At 38.5% G+C, this 25,396-nt stretch overlaps 1 protein-coding gene across 2 annotated transcripts; it reads right to left on the bottom strand.

Annotated features, from left to right (window-relative positions):
- Positions 1-585: 585 nt before the first annotated feature.
- Positions 586-25,366, bottom strand: LOC139151251 (alpha-L-fucosidase-like). Of its 2 annotated transcripts, none has more exons than XM_070723909.1 (8): positions 22,237-22,641; positions 9,232-9,338; positions 7,410-7,540; positions 5,581-5,714; positions 5,066-5,163; positions 4,228-4,360; positions 3,415-3,585; positions 586-2,288 (listed from the first exon to the last, which is right to left on the bottom strand). In XM_070723909.1, the coding sequence occupies exons 1-8, from the start codon at positions 22,575-22,577 to the stop codon at positions 2,048-2,050; spliced, it is 1,356 nt and encodes a 451-aa protein (XP_070580010.1). In that variant the 5' UTR covers positions 22,578-22,641; the 3' UTR covers positions 586-2,047. The 2 variants fall into 2 exon arrangements, with proteins under 2 accessions (XP_070580010.1, XP_070580009.1); XM_070723908.1 differs by lacking the exon at positions 22,237-22,641 and adding an exon at positions 24,907-25,366 and having other exon boundaries at positions 841-2,288.
- Between the last annotated feature and the right edge of the window lie 30 nt (positions 25,367-25,396).

The following is a 25,396-nucleotide window of genomic DNA, read 5'->3' as shown; positions in this document are numbered from 1 at the left end:
AAGTTTGAATGAAATCGCTCCAGGCATCTCTGAGATATCTGTGTGAACGGATGGACGGAAGCACGCACGCACGCAAAGTCCCCACGGTCACCAATAAAAATGAACGAATCACAGCATCTGGTAGATACGTCAAATGTACGCGGACCAATCACAGGATCCAATAGATAAATATGTTAGCCTTGATTGGACAATCGTATTCAAGGGCAGCAACCGGAACTGGCTAAATACTGTGCACGCGAATCGCTCTGAATGTAAGAAATTAAAGTTTTTTGGTACGATTAAAGTAAGACAATGGAGAAATTCAAGTCATGAATTCAACCGGCGATCGATCGCTTTTCAGACACTGTCTATATGTAAACTCACTGAAATGATTTACACGTACAGCGCTGTCGAGTCTGATAGTATATGTACATACTACATGCACAGTAGTTTAACGTGTGGTTTAATGCACAGCGGCTGCTGTGGTATACGCCGTGGCATACCACGGAGGCCCCATACGGTGGCCATTGTGTATCGAACCACACGTAACTGTGTGTGTATGTACCAGCAGCATGCTTGAAATGACACGACTCTGAACGTTACGTCAGCAAAATCGTGCAATGAGAGCACAAAAATGAATTTTAATAATTACAACCTGCTGACTGATAAAATTCTGTGCATTTTAGGAACGCCATCTCGTTTAGCGAGGTCATTGCGATGCAATCGTATTCAGAATGTTTACTTTTTGATGTCAGGGCACGGCATTTAGCGGTACATGTAGGTGATAGCTTGGCAGACTGCATGCTTTGAAAAGTGTCAAGAATGTCGGCATTGTTAAACATGTGTTCCGATAGACACAGCAGAAACACAGTAACTCTGTTGGATTTATATTTATTTATCACGATACTGGATTGTACTCGTGCAGTACAATTTCTATGCAGTAAAGTACATGTCATTGAAACCTGTCCAAAACCAGCCTATCTCAAAAAATGGTCTGGATTCCCCACATGCATTGTGGCCATTAATACCTCCCAATTAAATAACAGAATGATATATTATTCAAATGAAAATATACCCACCTTTTTATCTGTCACGATTACGCGGGGGTAAAATGTCCTTCATGCATCCATGTATGTACAAGATACAGTGGGCACTTGCCACGTGGGGTAAAGTGGGTCGTCAGTAACACTTTTGTTAACAGTTGTTTTGTTAACAGTCGCCCCGTAAATAATGGTACACTCTAATAGTGGCTCCCATTAAAGATGGTACAGTCTAAAAATCGCCCCTATAAATAATGGTACAGTCCAATATTTTATGTCATCGGCTACTTTACAGTGACTTCAGATTCGGATTTTGCTTGAATACCAGACATCAAGAGTAATTATGGATTAAGATTTAGAAAATGTAGCTGTGAATATCCAAAAACTGTGAATCTTTGGCCACAAAATTAAGGTGTTTTGTGAAAATAAGTAGCGTGCATCAAGAGGCAATAGCGTACTATATTTCTGCTCAGTTATGATCGCTTCAAAGACTCTAAAATCACTGATGACATGCCCAAGAACGGACGGAACCTTACCTACTAGTCCCTCGGTTTGCGGGGACTAATAAGCTGTGTTGCTCAGCACCATTGCAATCTATTTTTTGCATCGTGATAGTTAAAACAAAATAGAAAAATATGTCTGTTTCTGGTAACCAGACTTGCCCTAGTAACACACTTGCCAACCTTACACATTTTTTCACATTTCCAAAAAATGTTTGAGTAAATTCTCTAACTTTTAGCGTATTTTATGGGTCTCAGCCAACCAAAAAAATATGCTTTACCTATACCCTAATTTTCGGAGGCATGATACCAGAAACAAACAATTTTTAAAATTTTACCTAATTCATTTCATTATGCTGAAATATTAAGTAAGCTCAGTAAATAATACATATTCTATATTCATAGAAAGATAAAGGCAAAAGCCAAAAACTACTTTTCTTGCAAATATCTCCTACGCGAAATATATAACTCTCAGATAAACTGTGACATAACAGCCAAACCACTGGTTTGATCGAACTTTGCTTCCATCTAGCTGATGTTGGTGAACTTAAGGACCCATGCCCATTGGCATGGCAACTGGCTTATTGGTATTGTTGGCATGGAGACAATAAGCCCAGTGGGTTGTTCGGCAGACCAGGTCAGAGGCGTTGGATACCCAAGCATCATGATAGTCGTCTGTTCCGTGGTCTTGGGTGCTCCGAGAAGAAGTTTGTTAGAATTTGGCCAGTCTAAGACGATGCCATAAACTGCATCAGCTTTACTGGTATACCTACATGAAAACAGAAATGTTATAATATTTCCCTTCACTGCCTGACAATTTAAATTGTGAAATATGACCAAACTTTGAACTTTGAACTTTAGGGCTGCACATGCCTTGAAACTTTAAAGCTTCAAATTTTTACCGAATCTTTTCCTCAATGAAGCTTTGAACAAGTTTCTTTCATAACCAAAAATAACAATCAGGGTTATTAACCATACACATTTTGGGATCAGAATTACAAATCAGTTAAAATTTACTGACATCAGAAGTTAAAAATGGCTGCCATACCCTGTGTGGGAAAATCCAATTTTCAATTTTCACAAAAACAAGTCGGTGATAACTCCATGTGCTGAACAGGCTTTAAAATCAGTCAAAACAAGTGGCAGACCAGTAAAGTACTGTAACAATGTCATAGTCACAATACATGAACCCAAGGTGAATACTCAAAGATGCAAATATCTTACAGAGTATGATTCTCTGAAACTATATATGGTGGGAGCCTAAGGATGTAATCCCTAAAAATGGACTCTTATTCAGCTTTGTACAGATTCAAGCTAAGTTTTCGACTTGCCCCTAATCTGTGGGCTTATAAATATCAAAACAGAGAGATTTCAAGGAATAAAGTTCAGCAAAATACTCTTGCAGTGTCTGTTGTGTAGATTGTGGGGTGAACGGGATAGCCAACAGCTAGGCCAGAAAGTAACTGCTGCCAAAAAAGCCAACGGACAGGGGCCAGTCTAGCTACACTTAAAAATTTGAAGAAAGATGGTTTCATGTAAGATTTACAGGATTATACGTGAACACCTTACATTTCTACGGTATAAAGATAAATCTCTATCGTTATGTCACTTAAAAATAAAATAATGAGACAGATTTTGGGGGGATTTTTGGGAAAGAAGGTGAGGTCAAATCTTGCAATTGTCTTCTGAAAAAGGCTGAAGGCAGTTGTCCGTCCTGCACTTCCCATTTAAACCTTTTAAAGAATACTAAACAAGACGTTGCATGAATTCCCTTGCCATGTTTTTTGTTTGACTCTGTTGAACGCACTTGCTAATCTAACAGAATACTGATATTACTTTTGACCAAAATTATGACATTTTGTGAAAGAAGTCTGTCTCTATGGTTACAGACTTACCAAATTCCTGGGGTTATGGTGTCATTCTGATGCGTCCATGGCTTACTGGAGTAAATAGCTTCTCCGTTAACTTTCAACCAACTTCCCATCTGCCGGAGACGTTCTTCGAATATTGGAGCAATGCGGCCATCACTAGTCGGACCGATGTTCATCAGTAGATTTCCCCCACAGCTGTTTTAGGCAAAAGATAAAATCAGATGGTGAAGAAAAGTCATCGTCTTTTGTGATCAATGACATTTTTTCTTTGAAAGTATCTACAGGTAAAAACCATTGTTGCTTTCTTGTGTTGGTCATACTCGTAGGGTGAGGCCAGTGTGATAGTGAATTGCCATTAATCATGATTCATGATGGTGAATGAAAAACAATGCTGGCAATTTCTCATGTTGGACTCATATTGCCTATGAGTGAAAAGATGGTATGTTTTGTTCAAGAGGCTGTGTAACTTGAATGCAGCTAGAAACACCTGATTTTGACAAATATATTGGACACGGAAAGAAGACACAGTTACATCATTTACCTGTCTTGAACGGATAGAAATTATCATGTTAATGCCAATGAGGAGGTATTAATAGCATTTACAAAGGTGTCACACGAGACTTCACTTGGATATATACTAAGCTTTACCACTCGTGTGTACATGTTTTAGTGGCACTTGTAACAGAAGTATATTGAGAGTAGCATACAGTGTTGTCATATTTCATGATTCACACAAGATGTATCATCACACTGCAGTGGCATCGCCGCATGTATTGAAAAACTTGAGCCAGGGAGGTCTGCATTGGAAAATCTGAACACTGTACGTTGGTCCGTTACCTGACCGTCTCTGCCAAAATCTGTGTTAAGTTATCCATGTCAAGATAGTCTGACAGAGGGGAATTTCTGCGGTAGCCCCAGGAGTGTTTATCGATGGTCATACAGTTTTCCCATTTGTGTTTCTGTAGAACACCTTAAGAGAATAAAATGGCAAAGAAATCATGTCAACAAAATTATCTGCTAATGTAGTATTTCATAGCCAAAGAAGGAAATAAAATGATCAAGTCATTGGTTCAGAAGTTGTTCACATCAGAGTATATGTAATTCAAAGATTCGTAATAATCCATTTTTGCCGGAGCTATCCTGGTAAGTTCTGTTGTAGACTAAACTTTACTACTTGAATCTGAAAGATCATATGAGATACTATGAAACCATTTTTCTCAAATCAATCAGTTTCCCCATAACTTCAAGCATTTACTCCAACAAAATTTACCAGAAAATTATCATTTGAAGAGAATACACAATTAAGATAATAATGCACCTCAGGGACAGGTATTTTAACTTTCAAGTTTGTTCAATACTTTCTCGGAGTAAAACTTTTCATTGTCTCAATTTTTTGAAAATATAAAATTTGATGTTCCCCATAGAGTTAACACAGGGTTAGCAGCCATTTTGAATTTCAAATATCCATAAAATGATCAGTACTTTGTTTCTCTAGTACCAATCTTTGCCCAGGGACTTCTAATTTTCATTCTTGATTTGATACTAGAATGGATGAGAGTTTCATTGAGGAAAGTTCACGTATAAATTTAAGTCTTTCACTTTAAAGGCGTAAACTACCTTAAATGCACTTATCAAAAGAAAAGTACTTCAAATTTGAATATAATAATGTACACACCTGGGTTGTACCTATCATTGCATGTGTAGTATCCACCATGTTTGCACCTATCCCCGTCACCCCATCTGTCATTTGTGACAACAGTGTCCTTCACAGGACTGCATGGAGCAAGAGAAAAGGGAAAAGAATAAATTGTTAAAATTTGTATCAGTTCACCTAAATCATGGCTGAATTTATTCTCTTCTTGTCATATATTAAAATTAAAAGTCAAAAGTTGAACCAACTGTAGCCAATTATGAGAGTGTTTTTTTCAGTATTTAACCATTTTCCTTCTTTATTCAACTCACAAAATGGCAGAGTCAACATGTTTTATTATCAAGAGAGCCCTGCTATCAGTCATCAAGAGGCCATGTAGACAGGTTAGTGACTTTCTACCAATGTATTTTTTTCTACATAGCTTGGCTGTCAATTCAGGGATCTTACAATTGTCAACATAATCTTTCAGAATTTGTTTCACTGTAAAATCAGTTACAGATTTGCATCATACGATGCACTTTGAAATTACATCTCCTCACCTGTCATTGTAAAGCCATGCTAAAAATTCCGTGCTGTTCCAGTACGTGTCAGGAGCCTCCCAGTCACCATCGGACCACACGATTTCTGGTTTGTATGTGTTGACAATCTCATACATTTGTGGTGTCATTACATCCTGTATGACAAGGCACACAAAATTTAGCTCTTCAGGCTCTACTAACTATAACATTTGATCTGCTTTCCAGTACTTTTTCCGCTTAAAAATACAGATTCTTGATCTATTCCAAGAATCACGATGAAATACAGGTGCAGCCAACGAACAATGCACGTTTAAAGGGGTCCTTACAATGACAAGATATATTGTGCATGACAAGTAATGTGGACTGACTAATTTTAAGTCATGAGGGTAATTAATTAGCTGTTCATAAATTGCCCTCCCACTGAAAAATTTTTCGACTTACCCTCCCGCTCTCAAACTTCATTTTTACCCACTCCCACTTATTTTTGCCTGTTTCCCCTCCCCACTGTCAATTTTTGAAGCTCCCCTGCCCTGAGGCGAAAAAAATGTCGATTTCCCCTGCCCCGCAAAAAAATTCCCCTCAAAATTTTGTCATTCTATTTCATCTGCAGACATGAAGCTACCTTACCCTGAGGTACAAGTACTTCCCCAGTGTCCCCATCCCCGGAAACACCATGGCTCAACTTCCCCTGTCCCCTTTTTAAAAGTGGCTTCCCCTCTCTTCGTTTTTCGCCAAGCCCTGTCCCCTGGACAATTAACTGATATCTGCCCTCCCCGACAAACAAACCCTAAAATTTGCTCCCCTGCTACCTAAAAATATGTCCCCTCCCAAGCAAAATTATACTTTACCCTGCCCTCAAATATTGCTCCTGGAATAGCTTTTTCGATGAATAGCTCAGTTGGCTGCACCTTGAAATACCCAAAGTTCTAATTTGTCAAGACTGCCTGCATGCTTATGTGTCCAATATCATTATAGACGACTTTATTTTGATCACAGTCTGGTCCAGGCTACACTAATAAACAATAACGTACTGTCTTACAGATTACACAAATGCCTTGCGTTTTCACGGGTTGTACTTTGTACTTTAACACTATAAGGAGACCAATATAAACATAGCTTGTTCTGCAGAACCATAATTATAATGACAGTATTATTAAAAGTTTCCGCCCCATTAAATATCAGTTTAACACCTGTCAAAAATCTGACTTTTGATGTTCAAATCATATGGCATGACACAGTCACACTGGTGGTGCTTTTATTAACCCTTTGAATGAAACAACTATAACTCCAAGGTATGAATCATGTGACAGATTGTGATAAATTATGGTGGGAGAATGGGAATTCCTATGGTTAAGTTTTTGACAACCCTAATTTCCCCCTGACTAGTCCAAATTCACCAAAGAATTTGACATCAAAGTATGGCTGTACAAAATTTGGACATTGACAGGCTTTCAGGAATCTATGATTTGTTGGAAAGGAAAGCTTGACTGCACACAAGCATGACATTTTGAATTCGGCGGAAAACAGCGAAAAGCAAATACGCTTCACAATAGACAATACTGTTGGAAAAGTTCGTGTTAGAAATTTAAAATTCAACAGTTAAATATACGTTAAGTTCTATGTCATATGACTCCATTGAGAAGAAAGTGATGTGATTGGTTGACAAATCCGTCAGTCTCTTTTTTCACTTGTTTTATACTAGCAGTATTATTATTCTTTTGCAGAAACATGGCCATCTGATGGTTGCCTTGAATACGATTTAAATACGAATTATTATTCATGATAACTCAACTGTAAATGCCTTCATGCTTTGGAATGTCCGAATATCTGAAATGACAGCAATTTATTACCTTCACGTAGGTTTGAGTTTTGTAGCCGTTTTTCTTGTCTTCCAGGTAGAGTGGATGGAACCATTCAAACAGAGAATAGTAGAGCCCAAACTTTAGACTTGTTTTCTCCCTGATGGAGTTGGCAAGGGCACCTGTGAGATGAACGGAACATTTGGAAAAAAGTGTTGAATTGTATCTCTTTCACCCTATCCATGAATGCTGGACATTAATACAGAAATCTTTACAACATGTACAAAAGCATTATCCGTGAGACTGTTGAAGAAAAGAACCATAAAGAATACATAAATAAATCAATAAATAGGAAAGAAGTTACCATTAAAATGCTTATATCTGTCTGAATATTAGTACAAAGGAGAACGCTGAGCCAGTAATTTAAATAACTCGGATATTTACTCTATGGTTTGGTATGCCATGGTCCCCTATTTATTCTGAATTATGTATTGGTAGTTCATACTTACCAAATAAATAATTAATGTGTAATTTTAGGCAATAATTGAGACTGCATTTTGTGGAAATTTATGTCTCGAAAGTTGATTTGATTCAGTCTGTGTGTAATAATTTCTTATTATTATACATGTAAATGATCTTTCCAAAGAAGGTCACTTGGTCAGTAAAAAGTTCATTTGTAACTTTTTTACATGTTGGTAATTCGGTCAACATAAACTTTTTAAAAAATACCGCCAATGATACGGTGTTGCTCACATTTGATCGGAAGTGGTACATACTAGTAGTATTGGTACCAAAGGTCGATGAATGTTGTTTCTATCTGTTCAGTGCAGCAAAATTCTACATTGATATTATGACAATGATTTCTACACAGTACAACCAGAAAAACGTGAATGACAACAGCAAATAAGGTCTGCAATATAGATACTGGAGGTAAACTTTAGAAACAGGCATATCAACTTCAGCAGCAATGGGACAAGCAGATACATTAGCAAATGTAAATAAAAAAATCAGCCAGAGAAGGCTTGACAAAGAGAAAAGGTGGCAGAGTGGGGAAATGTAAAGTAGGTGATTTATTTACAACCTTGGGGATTTTTAAAATGCTATCAGTGCTGTCACTCAAATGTAAACAGCACTTAAGTTAGTTACAGATGGTGGAATGCCTTGCACTGTGGGGGTGATTATGACATCTGGAATTATCCTGGATTGAAATTTCTTATCAGTTCGTGTGTGTTTTGCATGGAAAAGTTGTAAACATTGGTCCAAAATAAAAAAAATTAACCTCAGCTTAGTTTTCTGGATCAAATTTTCCTACAAATTGATACCAAATATGAAAAATTATGTTCACAGCCTTCGAAACTGTCTCACAACATATCCTGGGTTGGTGATAGTCATCTAAGGTCACAAACTGACAAAATTACCTAAATTATACAAATTTGGGGTTTCCCAACACTTTAAGCAGAAGGTAACATCCTTCAGGACTTTTTTGCCAAAGCTATCAGATAAGTAGTTTTTCAGAACAAGTTTTCTTGACCAAAAATGACAAAATTGTCTTAAAAATACAAGTTTGCATATTTCTGGACAATTTCCACATATCCAACTTTGTCATCCCTGGGCAACTGTACACCAAATATAAAAGCTGTCTGTCCAACAGTTTTAAAGAAAAAATATTTTTTACGATTTTTTGACCAAAAATGGCAAAAATTGCCCCAAAACGGTAATTTTGCCAATTCTGTTGTAATTTCAACAAATTAGAAGGGTAACATACGATACTTATACGATAACCTCACATTGGTATACCAAATGTGAGCTAAAAAACAGCATGTGGCTGATCAGGGTAACTTCTTGTCGTTATGCTTTAAACAAAATGACTTACCGACTAAATCTCTGTGAGGTCCGGCATCAACCGAATTCCAGTTCCAGGAATATTTGGATCCCCAGTTTGTCCAGCCTTCATGGTGCTTGCTGGTCAAAACCAGGTATCTGAAAAAAGTAAGACTTGAATTGTTATATTTCTCCATAAGTCTTTGAGATTATTATTGAGTGATAAACATGATTTGTAGCCATTTCACACAATTTATTCTACAAGTGGTTGAAATATTAGCATTTTCGTTTTTGTAAAAACCATACACGCAACTCACACTTAGGCCTATAAAGGATTGCAATGGTTCATAGTCCATATACAAAGGCACAAACCTAGGTAGATACTCATTATACATGGTGAGAGGTATCAGAGTCCAAAACCACAGCTAATTGGTTTATTTGGAAGTTCAAATTTGTGATTCTCCTGAGACTGTCCGGCTGACCATGTAAGTAGTTAACACCAATAGGACCGTAAAGCAGACAGCTGTGTGAATGGCCTCTTGGTTGACAATTGCAGTGGTCCAAGGGGGGCATTGGATGTCAATCAGAACACTTTACCATGTAAATCTGAACTTGTTTCCCAGGACAATCAATTTCACCAGAAAGTCCTCCTCAACGGTGATGTCCCGACAGACAACAAACCAAGACCCTGATGGGTTTTTCATTGTTATTACCTTGTGACACACTTTTACAAGGAAATTGGTAGTGTGGAACAAAAAGAAAGACAGGGTTTCAGCTCGTAACCTTAAAGGAACTGGTCAGTTTCTTCGGCCTGGGGGTAGATGTGGTGGATTAGTTTTTGCCGACGTCAAAAATTGGCTGTCCCCCTATTCCAACACAACACAACATTATTAAGGAAGTTCCTAGGTTTTAATCAGCTGATATTCTCATTTTGTTATTGTTAATATGATTGTTTTATTTTGTTTTGCTCAGAATTCCCCTACCTTAGTAAGAATGTATGCACCATTCCCATAGGGCTCTTTAACACAAGATACATTGTCGTGGCTGTTTAGGGAAGTTTAATCACATTTTAGCATTTCACTTATTTTACATGATATTCCTGTGCTGGGCTGCTGCATGCCGGGACTTTTGTCCGCAAATATCGCCGTCCTCAAAACAATAGAGTTTGCAAACTATATAGCATTATTTGTATAACAGCAGAAAAGAAAGTACACAGGAAACTAAATGAAGCTAAAAGCAAAAAGACGCTGCGTACGGAGAGTTATGCATAGGGTAGAAATACACCAGCCGGCCTACGGTTCAAAGTTCACAGCTGTGGATCTACAGAGCACAGCTGCAGTCCACGTCACAATATCCATGATACCGGAAATGTCTATCACCGCAGCATCTACCATTGGCTCACCTGGCTCCCGATGCCTCTAAAATTTCGGCCCGTTCATCTGGATCGAAAAGCTCTGCATGAAACATTGGAGCGAAGTCCGGGTACTCGAAGTCTGGGGCATAGTTGTCGATAACGAATTTTATGTATTCTGCTTTCTTTGCACCTTTCCAGTTCCATCGGAACCATTCTGACCCAAAGCTTGGCACTGAAAACACTCCCCAGTGCATAAATATACCAAATTTGACATCGTCGTACCACGCCGGGAGGGTAGCGCCTATCGACACGATCATCGTTTCTATAGGCAAAAAAAAATGCTTTATCGACACCATGATCATGTCGATAACGTGCTTTTTCTTACCTATCGACACGATGGTCGTGTCAATAATCGTGTTCTTTTTACTTATTGACTAAATAATCGTGTCTATAGGACGCATTTTCCGTTATTTGCTTATTTGCACGATGATCGTGCAAATACGCAGATTTTCTTACTTATTGACATGATGATCGTGTCTATAAGAAGCATTTTCCGCTTATTTGCACGATGATCGTGCAAATAAGCGGGAAAATCTTATAACTGACACGATCATGAGCCTTTTTTTTTTTAACGACCATCAAAAAGACCGTAATTTTAATGCCTCATCGGGCAATCAAATTTACTTTAATGTGTATCGGCGCACTTATCTTCCTTATAGCCAAAGGCATGATACTTTATAATTTTAAAGTTCTGAATCTCCATCAAAGATCAGCGGAGATTGTTGAAATGCAATGAATGTAGCAAGAAAAGAGAAAAAATGGGAAAAAAGAGGGGGAGAGAAACATTACAAAATAACGGACAGAATGAAAGAGAAAAAAGAAAAAATTGTTCGTTCAGAGTGGGAGTCGAACAGGTACTGCGGAGGGACGCATTCATCCGCATACTTCACATGCCCCCCCCCCCCGCCCCCCATATGCCACAGTAGAAGCCGTGTGCGGAGGAGAGAGAACAAGCTTTATAAATAAAAGAAATCTTGTTGTATGTTTGAAGATGCAATTTTGTTTGTTATGCTCTGTAATTCATTTTTGGGGGCCAGTTTGAGTCTCAAAAACGTGAAATATTGAGATCGCGAACACGATTTCATTGGTTGTTTATTATGAAATGGCGATTGGATTTTAGCAAGCGATGTCAGCAATTGTCAATTGAACACGTGGGCCTAAGGTTAAATATGGAGAACACACTTTTTGTCACACGAGGAAATTTTATTTCAACACGAAAGCAGTACATTTGAGACCATTTGATAGAGCAAAATGGAGACATAAGTGTAGGGTTTGCATTTTGCATTATCGTGATCGTGTCGATAAGGTGCTTTTCTTGCTTACCGACACGATCATCGTGTTGATAGCCAGAATGCGCTGGGAGAGGTCGGCTATCCAACGACTGCCAGTTTGGTTCGTACTTGGCAACATAGCATGGGGGGGGGGAGATCCCCTCTACTGTCTATGTTGGCAGCAATACCGACGAACAGACTGAATATCAAAATATCGCGAATGCAAGCCATCTTCATGGCGCAACTCGCAATTATTAAGTTGAGGTGTAACCTCACATGACCAGGGTAACGTGACTTTCAGGATGCGAGTGACTAGAGTACACCGCCCTTAAGTGTTCGCTGACAGCACTATGAAGTGAAAGTTGGCCAACCTGAACGATCACTCATCATGATCACTCACGCCACAATGGTGGGATTGACCACAGGGTACTGCAGGCATTATTCGTCAAGAGGTTATGAATATGATCAACAAATGTCATGTATTCATCTTTTTCATTGTAAAAGCCTTACCTGTCTCGGGCACGGGTGTGTACCTATTACTTGACCCTCGCTATCTCAGTATGTCAAAGAAAACAGGGTTTATGTCTCTTAATTACCCTCTCTAAGGGACTGTTCATAATTTACTTTGGGGGGACGCCGCGCTGAATGAGTCAACTGACCCTGCCAACGGGTTACATAATTGGCCCATTTACGATTTTAAAGGACTGGCGTAGCTCAACGGACAACACAGCGACCCAAGCATTTAAACTTCTCATGCAGAAGAGCAGAAACTGGAGGAAATGGTATCCGCACGACTTTGGAAATCGCCGTAAAATTGCTTGAGAGCCCCATTAATGTCCTTCCCAACTGGTACGGATTTTTACTCATTTGCGGTGCGACGGTCATTTTATGTGCGGTAGGAAAAAATATATCACCGGCCATGTCATGGCGTGAGCGGCCATTTAGTCACATCCCTTGTTGAAGTATAGAGAGTAGTGGTACTGCCGTCGCGTGGTGAATATGTTGCATGAGCTGTTCAGTCAATCATTTCGATCTTTTTTCAATATGCTGTTGTGTCTTACACTCACACACATTATATATATATATATATATATATATATATATATATATATATATATATATATATATATATATATATATATATATACATATATATGTATATATAATTATATATTTATATATATGCATGTGTGTATACATTTGTTTGTTTATTTGTTTGTCCAACATTCTATGAGATTGTATGTTTGTTTATTCATCTATTTGTTATATGTGTATGTTTGTTTATTACTTATGTATTTGTATGCTTGTTTTTATGTTTGTATATTTTTGTTTGTTTATTTGTTTGTTTGTATGCTTGGGTTTTTGTTTTTCTGACTCCCCTGGGACGAAACAAATAAGCAAACACGCATAAACAAAAACAAAAAAACAAACAAGGAGCCTGAGCTCCCTGTGTTCAAAGTTCACAGCTGTGGATTTACAGAGCACAGCTGCAGTCCACGTCACAATATCCATGATATCGGAAATGTCCCGCACCGCAGCATCTCCCATTGGCTCACCTGGCTCCCGATGCTTCCAAAATTTCGGCCCATTCGTCGGGATCGAAAAGCTCTGCATGAAACATTGGAGCGAAGTCCGGGTACTCGAAGTTTGGGGCATAGTTGTCGATCATGAAATTTATGCATTCTGCTTGCTTTGCACCTTTCCAGTCCCACCAGAACCATGCTGATTCTAACCCAAAACTTGGCACCGAAAACACTCCCCAGTGCATAAATATACCGAACTTGACATCGTCGTACCACGCCGGAAGAGGTCGGCTATCCAAGGGACTGGTCAGTTTCTTCAGCCTGGGGGGGGCCGGTGGATTCAGGGGGGGGGGGTCACCCTGTTTTTGACTTTGGTGATAGGGGGGTCACCATGTTTTTGAAATGCCCAATAGGGGGGGTCAGTGTGTTTTTGAATTTTGACACAGGCTCATCATTGCCTAAAATGCTAGTGTCAGCCACAAAATTCATCATTCAGTTGTATTTTTCGGCGCGCCCTTCGGGCGCGTAACTTTAATAATCAGTCATATTTTTCAGCACGCCCAACTTTAACATATCAAGCATACATACATCAGAGATATCTGTATGTTCAATATTTTTCAGCGTGCTCTTCAAGCTCATTACTTTAATATATCAGACATCTTTCAGCATGCCCTTCAGGTGCATGACTTTAATATACAAGGCATATATATCAGAGATATCAGGATGTTTCATATTTTTTGGCGCGCCCTTCGGGCGCCATACTTTCAGAGATATCTTGATGTTTGCTAAGTGAAAGTGTACCATTATGAAATCTGCATTTCATATGAAAAGGATGACAAATTCCTGATACTTTTCTGTTCTCTCTGTGAGAATTCAGTATAAGAAAGCAACATGCACAAATATTTCACAATATATATTTGATACAGTGACTTATTTTAGAGATAGAAAATGACAAGATATCTTTCCTTCTCATTGATGCAATTATTTTCCTTTGTTTCATAGGTTTTCTGTAGAAAGATGCTTTTTTATGATCGAAATAACAGTTAAAAAAGGCAGTTTTTGTCATTATTAGCTGTGCTTTTATGGTTTCAATGTTACAAGAAAAGGTCCTCTCAGACACTGTACACATTAGATTTGGCTAAAAAAGCTCTCTATGGCTCCTCAGTAGATTTAATTGGATGGTTGGCAAGTCTTAACACCCATCAAAGTTTTTGATTCACTGCTTTTTCCTCTTTGATATTAATGATTGACATCCATTTCTGTACAACAGTTCAGGACATCTGGTTAAGCAGAGAAAGTGTGAAATACATTCACAGCTCATTCAAAATACAGCTCATTCAAAATGTACTGTATTTAAACTTTAAGATTGACACTTGAAATTCCTATCTTACAACTGACATGTCAACAATTTCACTAAAACATAGAATGACTATTTAAAATATAAATATATGTAAAATGTAAAATATAATATATATATATATATATATATATATATATATATATATATATATATATATATATATATATATATATATATATATATACATAAATATGAGATCTCATCAAGTATGTTTGGTACCTATTACTCGAGTTTCACGCATACACGCGATCGTCAGATAGGTAGATTTTATTGTGTGAAATTTGCTTCAGGTGCTTACATATAAGTGTCAGGTTGGGTCAAACCATTTGGTGTTGTGGGTTGGATTGAAATTTGACAAGTAAAATTTGTTTTCGTGTCGGCACTTTGAGACCAACTCGGAACGCTTGTTTAAAAGGCTAGATTTATCTGCATTGATTATGAATAGCTTCTCTGTAAGGCAAAGGTTGCATTTCTTTGACACATTTGAGTAACTACTTGCTTTTGATAGGATTGACCATGATATATTAAATGGTTTGTCCTGAGATTTCAAGTGACAGACATATTTTGACAATTCTGTGCTGTTGGCGTATGCCTTACTTCGAAAAGATTGGACATGATTTGCATAGCGTGTTTTAAATGTGTTGTCAGTTAGACCGATGTAATGTTTCACCTCATTGGCATCGCTTGTAACAGTAGCTTTATAGATTATGGATTTAGACTGGCAAGCCCCCTGGAGTGGGCAATTGGTCTTGATGCGGCACTTACATACATCAGTGGGTTTTCTATCATTGCGCTGGGTGACCCGTTTGTTGTGATTTTATAATGCTGCCCATGTTGTGCATGCAGCTGTAGCTTAATTTAAGTGTATTTCTGTTAAGAACTTTATGTAATTTACAATCCTTTGGGAAATGTTTCTCAAGGAGACGGAAGAATTCCTTTCCGACGTTGGTTTTCACACTCTTACTGTAGGGTGGGTTGTACCATGTAATTCTACGCTGTCTGCTCCTTGTTTTCTTTACCGGCTTGTCAACACGTGTGTAATTTAGCTGGTCATCGTACCCACTGGCCTTAAGTGCTTCACTGTACATATCACTGCATGCCTTGTTGAACAGACTCTCATCGCTGGATATGGAGGAGATGCGCTTTCCAACTGTATCGGGGATGTGTTTATTATGGAGGGAGGGTGGTTGGATTTCTTATTGACATATATCGTGTTGTCGTTAGGTTTTCTGTATGGGTAGTATTGGCCGTTGCTCAAGTTTAGAGTTATGTCAAGGAAGTTCACGATACTTCTGTTTACATCGATGGTTACTTTCAGGCCGAGGTCATTGAACGTCTTTGATAAGTCCTTTTTCATTCTGTCTGCTTTTCTGCCAGTGGCGTTCTTGATTACACCCAGGCCGTCATCTCTATATAGACCAATATTGTTTTTATCGAAGGATGAAGCAAGTATGTTGAGAATATAAAGCCCCACCAGTTCACATACCTCAGCTCCGTCATAACTTCCCATTGTAACGTCATACAAATTGGTGCTATCACGTTTCATCCATGGTACAGAGTCATCAAATAGGAGTGATTTCCTTGAATGCATAATGATATCAACATCCCTATCTGCAATGGTGGTGTGTTGCGTTGCAAATTCAAGCGATTTTTGTAGCAGGATTCTGAGATAGATGGGTAGAAATTCACAATGTCGAATGTCACGAATTTGAATTGCATCTTGTCTTCTATGTTTTCAAACCAGCGGATGACTGATGTTGACTTTCTCCATTGGTTTACAGCTGTGATTGATCTGATGGTAGTATTTATTCTGTCAAGGATTTGTTTACTTACTTTGCCCATCTCACTCTTCGTGGGGTTGATGAGTCTGCATGTTGGGTTGTTCATGAAGTTATCTTTGTGGTCTTTCAGCGTTATAAATGCCTGTTTCATAGCCAGTGTGTCCATTCTTTCATCAATATGTAGGTCATGTGCAATCCATTGTGCTTCCATGTTGATGTTGTTACAGGCGTCAACGTCCGCAAGTTTATATGACTTAGTGATGTTCTCACGTAACAGCTTCTGGCATTGGTCTACTTCAACCTCGTAGAATTGCGTGTCTTGTCAGCAGGATGAATACCTTTTTCGAGCGTTTGATTTTCTTGATGTCCTGACCAAGGCCTTTGAGGAATGTGTCATTAACCTTTCGGAATTTCAAGTTCTCTATCATATGTAGTAGGTCATTTTCGAACGGTTTCAACTCCTCGATTTGGGGCGGTGATTTCCGTGAGTTAAACCCATAATGGTCGTCGAGGACTGGCTCTTCATCTTCGTTGCCTTTCTTCTTAAAAAGTATACTCGCCATCTAACACGTTTTATGAAGCTCTCTGTCTTTGCAATGAGATATTTCATATACTATATATATTATATATATATATATATATAATATATATATATATATATATATATAATTTATGTCCATCTTTTGTTTTACCTTTGTCGCGCCCGGGGGGGGTCACCCTGTTTTAGAAATTTGGAATAGGGGGGTCACCCTGTTTTCAAAATTTGGAATAGGGGGGTCAGCCACTTTTTTACGTAGGCAAAAAATAATCCACCGCCCCCCCCCCCCCCCCAGGCCGAAGAAACTGACCAGTCCCCAACGACTGCCAGTTTGGTTCGTACTTGGCAGCAATACCGACGAATAGACTGATAAATATCAAAATATCGCGAGTGCAAGCCATCTTCGTGGCGCACTCTGTCTACTGTGTTATGAAGTTGCGGTGTTACCTCACATGACCCAGGGCCCAGGGTAACGTGACTTTCACGATGCGATGGACTAGAATACACCGCCCTTAAGTGTTCGCTGACAGCACTATGAAGTGAAAGTTAGCCTTCTACGATCACTCATCATGATCACTCACGCCACAATAGTGGGATTAACCACAGAGTACTGCAGGCATTATTCGTCTAGAAGTTATGAATATGATCAACAAATGTCATGTATTAAACTTTTTTCATTGTAAAAGCCTTACCTGTCTCGGGTGTGTACCTATTACTTGACCCTCGCTATCTCATTATTTCAAAGATAACAGTTTATATCTCTTAATTACCCTCTCTAAGGGACTGTTCATAATTTACTTTGGGGGAGGCCGGAGGATTTTCTATTATCCTGATTATTTTTGTCCATGGACCCCCAGTAAATTATTGAGAAAATCTAGGGTCTCCCTCATATTTCCTAGGTTTCCCCCATGGTTCCCCCAATGGATAAATGCATATGCTTACAGACAAAAAAAAAGACGCAAAAGTGCTGACTCAGATTCGTTAAACAATTTTAATACATTAAATGTGTGATATCATTGTTATTAGATCAGTAACTTCATACATGTTGCTTGTATTGGAAATAATACACGTAGAGGACATTTTAGGACCAGAAGTGTAACGATATAACAAGATATTTATCCACCGTGGCTATTGTTTTCTTTGAAAGGGTCAAATTTGCAATAAAGTCATGTACGGTGCTCAAAATCACGTGGGTGACTGAATGTAAATTATCTCAAAAGAGTAAATTGGACACATCCATTTTTCTGGCCATATTTTTTTTTATCCTCATCTTTCCAGCTACAACAAATGTGAGCTCTAGAAAAATGACAATATTCTTGGTATTGGGTAGTCCCCCACCTTAAAGGGACATCTACTGTAACTTTTGGCATTTGTTCAATGTTTTATTTTCTGTGTATCAACAATAGTTTCTCATTCTATCCCTACATAGAAGACTCATTGCTGTGTGTAGCAACATACTAGTATATACATACGTAAATAACCATTGTTATTGTTGATAAATGAATTCTAGTCTGGACTTGATTCACGATCTCTTTTCAACAATAACAACGCTGACTGTTCACTGTATGGTCTGTGTTGCCATGCTAAATACTAGATATTTCATGACACTTGGGGGGAGGAGAAAAATATACTACAGTAGATATGCATAAAAAAGTCACTGTGAATATTACAAAATTTATATAAACTTATGGAGTTTATCTGTACACTTCCAGAGTTTATCTGTCAGTCTGGTAGCTACTATGGTTCTCTCTTTCTATAGCTCAGGACTTGTGGGCAAATATTGAATTGATGTGGTTTTTCCTTAGTCCACCCCTAAAAGATTGTGGTATTTTTGTCTGGTTCCCCCTAATTTTTCCTGAGAGAACTGGGTTTGCCCCCTGAAAATCCTACGGGCCCCCGAAGTGAACTCTGAACACTCCCTAATCCCCCTTCATTAATTTGTTCTGCCGATCACCATCACCAACGCTGGGGCTTATCGCCCTGACCACGGTCCCTCCACCCATGTGGTGTAGGGACTGTGCGCTGATCAAACATTAAAGGTAAAAAACGCGTCCGTCTTTTTACCTGATGACTGCTAACGAGTTAGTTGGCCAGGGCGATAAGCCCCCGCGTTGGTAATCGGTAGAACAAATTAGGGAGACCGTTTTCTTTGAAATACTATACAGAGATAGCGAGGGTATGCACACACCCGACACAGGTTAGGCTTGTGTATAGTGAAAAAGTTTAATACATGGCATTTATTGATCATATTCATAACTTCTTGACGAATAATACCTGCAATACCCTGTGGATTGAGGCGCCGTGTGAACTGAATATTGATAACAAATATGAAGAAATACATATTGAACCAGCCTAGCGGTTTTGACAGCGATGTCTCCTCTAGGTGACTGGGTACCGTACGTTGTGAGTTCGGTTCCGATCGCGAATTTACTCGATTGGTGTACATATATACACATATCGTCGGGTCAAATGAAGGCTATAGATAACTGTATAGAGCATATTGTCGCCCTCGTAGTCAGGAGAATACGAGTTGAAGTACCAGTCTGGATCGTAATGCTTTCAGTAACCAAGATGTTGGTTGTAGCGTCACTTTAGAATTTTATTACGAGATGGCAAACGTAACGTTCCACGTCTCAAATTCTAAGTCGTCAGTGTACATTCTCTACAAAGTTATAATTATATACTTTTCTAAACTTACGTTACTACAAAATTATCATCATTATACAGTGGTCATCACATGGACATTTCCGTCGATCTTTGATATTAAAGAAGATCACACCATGGTATATACATTTCTCGAGTGTTCGCATTGAAATCTTTACCAAATATTAATTAAAAGTATGACGCTATCTCCATCACCTCGTACGATCTTGAACCAACCTTGGCCACGTGAGGGACGCTTCGAGATAAAATCTCTACAAGGGAGGGCCTTTATACAATTATGGAAAGTTTCAAATTCTTGAATCTTCTTTTCCTCCTTCTTCCATTCGGTCATAGACTCTCACGAGACAGTTTCAGTTTGATTCCTTTAGCTATCACGTGTGAATGCTGGATATATAATTTCACCCACAAACAATTACATATCAATTGCTGGCACCTTTGGTCGAATTCTCGAATTTCTAGTATCTTGACGGGGCGGGTGATAACTCAACATGGTACAATCGTATAACATGGTATCGAACCGGAAGAGTCTAAGTGGCTTAGTCTAAGTGACATCACTGTTAAGTCAAACGAAGGGGAAAAATAAAATAGCGCTTTCTATTAAAAAATGACGCCGTTGTACAAATATTCATCAGTAAAAATAATCACATTTCCAGGGGCCCGTAACAAAGAAACTACAACTTCTAAGTAGGCAACTTTTGTCCGAATATACCTGTCAACAGTTACGTTCATCGCACATTAGAGTGGAGTATTAAAGTAGAATCTGCTCAAAATTAAAAGTATTGTCATTTAAAAATGGTTTTGTCAACAAAAATAAACAGAGAGGCGTTCACGCCCTACTTTCGAGCTAAGAGAATCTGAAGTACCCTTTCCACTTCTTTTTCTACGATAAACTGGGCTCTATAAACAAAAATAAACAGAAAATAAATAGAAAATTGGATTTCTGTCCTAATTTTTGAGATACGTGGTCGTGGGGAACCACAACCCCGTGCTTTTTGGACCACGAACAAGCTTGCCTTTTTCAGAATTTCCTTTATAGTTTCCGAAAAAACACACGGCTTTTAAACTTGTCAGAGAGTATCGTCATTTTCCCGAATTTCACATCTCGTGTAGCGTACACGTAAAAAGACAGACATAAGTAGACAGGGAAAAAAATTATGAGGAAAAAGTAGTGTTCATTTCTTGCTCAATTAGATACATCTTATAAAAACATGCCGTATCCTTTGATTTTATGCAGTTCACACTACTTTTAGACAAATTTCAGCCCTCACACATTTAGGTTGTTGTTTATAAAGTATTACTGATTGCCATAGTATAGAGTTCTGAAACATTCCTTTACAAGTGAGGAAAATGTGCGGTGCTTACCACTTGATGAAGTTACGAGAGTAGACGTACGCAGACAGAAACATGAACTATGAAAAATATTGAGTCAGCATTTTGCAGGATTTTTACAGTAGTACAGGAAGCAAAAATGTTGCAAATATCTTGAAATCTTGCACAGCCTAGACACCACTTTTTGACTATAAGTATCAAAATGACTTCTCATTTGAAGTCTATTTTGAGAGTTTCAGAAAAAGACAATTTCAGTTCTACATGCAGAGCAATTGCTAATACTGCGCAATTCCTGGGTAGTACCACCTTAACCGTAAGTATTAACAACTCGGCTGCAAGCCCATGAAGCGATCAGCGCTATTACTGACACACGTTGGTTGCTGTGTGTACATTTATGACCGATAGCCCTTTTCTTGGTGGGCGTATAGCACGTATACCAGCAATCCGAGGAGACTGGTCGATGGGGATGTTGGCTCCATGGGGTGGGGCACCCTGTGTTTGGCTTTGTGATATCGACGAATTCACTATGTTTTTGAAATTAAGAAATAGGCTGATAATTGCATATATTGCATCATACAAGCCACGAATTGAACAATACAGTTATAATTTTACCCTAAAATATGAAAAACAGACTTATGTGAGCAAAGGATGGGTTCATTCACACTTACATGTAAACGTGATGGCTTGTAATAAGCTTAGTCTAATTACCAAGTGAAGTGTTTTACTGCTGTTCTCTCTTTTACATCAGTGATTGGCATCAATTTATGTACAGCGATTCTGTACATCGGGCTATGCATATAGAAAGTGTGAAATATATTCACGGATCATTCAATGACCGTATTCACTCTAACTCATGTTAAAATTCCTATACTTCGACTGACATGACCAAAACAGAATGTGATAGCACGTGTACCAGAAAAAAAAAAAAAAAAAAAAAAAAATAAATATATAATATATATATATATATATATATATATATATATATATATATATATATATATATATATTATATATATATGGCGTAGTGACCTTGCAGGATGCAAGAATATTATTACTTTGTACTTTGTCATACGTAGACCTGTACAGTGTTTCTTTCGCGGTAAACGTCCTCAACAAATATACGTGCAATCATAAATGTAAGGGATAGTGCAGTGCTTGTATACAGTGAGACTCTCACCTGGCTCCCGATGCCTCCAAAATGTCGGCCCAATCGTCGGGACTGAAAAGGTCAGCGTGGAACATTGGAGCGAAGTCCTGGTACTCGAAGTGTGGCGCGTAGTTTTCTTTCATGTATTCTATGAAGCGGCCACTCTTTGAACCTTTCCAGCTCCACCAGAACCATTCTGATCCAAAACTTGGGACTGAAAATAATCCCCAGTGCATAAATATACCGAACTTGGCCTCATCGTACCACGCCGGCAGAGGTCGGCTGTCCAGCGACTGCCAGTTTGGTGCATATTTGGCAGAGATACAGACGAACAGGCAGAGTGTGAAGACAGATGTCGAGGAGAGAAACATTTTGCAGAGACTGAATTTAAAACCAGAACAGCTTGGTAGAGGGGCAAAGCGGCAAGTCACCTGACCAATATCTCAAATTATCCAACTGTTGAAACTCGATGCCACAAAAAATTATTATAAATAGAACACGGACTCAACGCCCACCAGACAACTCTTGCAGATAAACAAAAGCGGCATGCGGTCTGGACAAATTAGAGCTAAATGAAATTTGACATCAGGATGATTGTGTAGATTTCACTATGAAATTCTCGCAATACTGACACCGTACGTATGTATGCGTACATAACAGCCCCTCCTCCGGTACAATTTTGTCACGATTGTTTTCTCAAGAGTAGACGTCACACAGCAAACCATCAAATGCTGTCAAGTTCAACCCTATATAATGTATATTTAGACCCCTACAAATTTCGGGTTAATTGTCGTTGCCAGTAAGTTATATTTCGTGGAACTTTACTATAATACGTTCGCTATCACTTTCTTTAATCGCCTTCCACAAATGGCTCTTTTGTTCGCTTGTGGAGGGACAGTAACTTAACGTTAAGATGAAAGTATTTGAAGAAACAAGTGCAGTGACAAATGGTGCAAATTTCAAACAGAGAAGCCTGCAGCTTAATGTATGTATGTATGTATGTATGTATGTATGTATGTATGTATGTATGTATGTATGTATGTATGTATGTCAAACTAAAAGAGTTAGAGTTGAAACGTGAATATAATGGTTAGCATGCTACATTTGCAAATATTCCTACTACAAGTATATGAATATATATATATATATATATATATATATATATATATATATATATATATATATATATATATATATATATATATATATGTGTGTGTGTGTGTGTGTGTGTGTGTGTGTGTGAAGCTCTTTGTAAGCGTGGTTATTTTCAGTTTTTCAGTGTGCGAATGCCAGATAGCGAAGGCAATGTCACATCGTGCATTCCTTTGTACATTGTCTGAATATCTGCGCATTGCTCCTGCAGCCCTGCGAAAAGGAAGCTAATAACCTTTACAACAGTATGTTGTCTCAAGACGGAGAACAATACGTAAGTCATTGCGCCGTTCTACGATGGTAAGGAGTTCTTTACTCTTTGAAAAATCGCATGATCACCAAAAAATATCATAAGCTTACAGAACATATTATCCAGCTAGTACCCGTGATGGATGCAACGGTGCGGACTGCGTTCTGATAAATGCACTGTAAATGATGAGCAGCCTCTGTTCATTAAAAAGAGGCACCACATGACCGTATACGTAGGTTCATTGTGGCTTTGGCCGTGTCGGTAATACCATAGATAGCAGGTGATATAAAAGTTAGGAGTTAAACAAGATTAAAGTTGGCTACTCTGGACGAGCTGCTCTGAATTCATCAAATGTTTTACCGATTTAAAGAATGTGACTGAACGTCTTTCTAATACTATTCTGCAACACACTGTCCCAGTACCCTTCACGACTACGGGAAATCCGCACAGCGCAGTTAGATTACAACAACCATGACAAATGGATGCAAACTATCAACCCTTTCACCACCAGAATTTGACCAGTACACATTGTTATAAAAGGTGATAAGGAACCCGTTTTCAGGGCAGTGGTTACACATATTGTCTTCATAAATACAGTATCTGTATACATACATAAGTCGCATTTCACGAGTGGACGAATGAATAAATAAATAAATGAATAAACAAACAAATAAATAAATATACAACTTTTCCAATGAACGTGTTTTCAGGTATGGACCTCGCAGAAATCGTTTAGATACATCACAAGTTTTTGTATCTCCTCTGATATTTTCATGAAATACTTCTGTTTGTGAATAAATCGGACACTGGTGAATAAGGCATCTATAGTCTAAGTAAAATATATTAATAATTATGAAATATGAATATCATGGATAAAAACAGTTTGGTATTTGATCAGGACTGAGCTCCTTTCCGCTCTTTATACTTGAAAGATCACCAAACGGGTTCAACTGGGCCGGTTGAGTGTCCTACCCCCTCTGCAGTCATACTTGGAAAGTCACTAAACGCCTACGGATCGCACTTTACACAGCCGTTTACACGGTGTCCACTGTAGTATATGTGTACACCCTTTATATAAACATTTACTAGAGTTAGTGGGTCAGAATTAGAATGGTTGGCTACTAACAAAAACAGTGCTCTTCTCCATGGTCGGGTAGTACCTGCTGTTGAATATCTAAAATATCAATTTGGATTAATCTTCGATAGAAGAATTTTATAGTTTACACGATGGTTTCACGACACTATTCTGTACTTTCCTATTCGAGGCAATTTTCCTATGTTTATACAATTTTACTCACCTGGCTCCAGATGCCTCTAATATTTCGGCCCATTCGTCAGGGTCGTAGAATTCAGCACGAAACATCGGTGCAAAGTCTTGGTACTTAAAACTTGGCGGATAGTTGTTCGCCATGAACATGACATACAGGGGTCTGTGCAATCCTTTCCAATTCCACCAAAACCATTCTGATCCGTAGCTGGGCACTGAGAATACTCCCCAGTGCATGAAAATTCCGAATTTCGCCTCGTCGTACCATGTCGGGAGAGGTCGACTGTCCAGAGAATCCCAAGTCGGCAGGTACTGCGAAGTGACAAACGTGACATACGTCACTAGTAGCAAGTGGAATGTAACTGATGAAACAGATAACTTGGGGCGTATCATCTTGTACAATATCTATAAATTGTAAATTTAGAGAAAGAACTGCGTTTATCGCCTATTATATACCACCGTTCGGCGATATTGTTATAACCATTGGGCACGACCCTTGTACCCAGAGATTGCACCTATGA

This window comes from Ptychodera flava, chromosome 15 (assembly GCF_041260155.1).
Source record: "Ptychodera flava strain L36383 chromosome 15, AS_Pfla_20210202, whole genome shotgun sequence".
Taxonomy (NCBI): domain Eukaryota; kingdom Metazoa; phylum Hemichordata; class Enteropneusta; family Ptychoderidae; genus Ptychodera; species Ptychodera flava.
This window is presented reverse-complemented; position numbering and strand designations above follow the sequence as displayed.

Coding starts and splice junctions, on each gene's coding strand:
- LOC139151251 (XM_070723908.1), bottom strand. CDS start 25,268: ATGATACGCCCCAAGTTATCTGTTTCATCAGTTACATTCCACTTGCTA. Junction 5,715..7,409: donor AAACTCAAACCTACGTGAAG/GTAATAAATTGC, acceptor CTTGTCATACAG/GATGTAATGACACCACAAAT. Junction 5,164..5,580: donor GCATGGCTTTACAATGACAG/GTGAGGAGATGT, acceptor TGCTCCATGCAG/TCCTGTGAAGGACACTGTTG.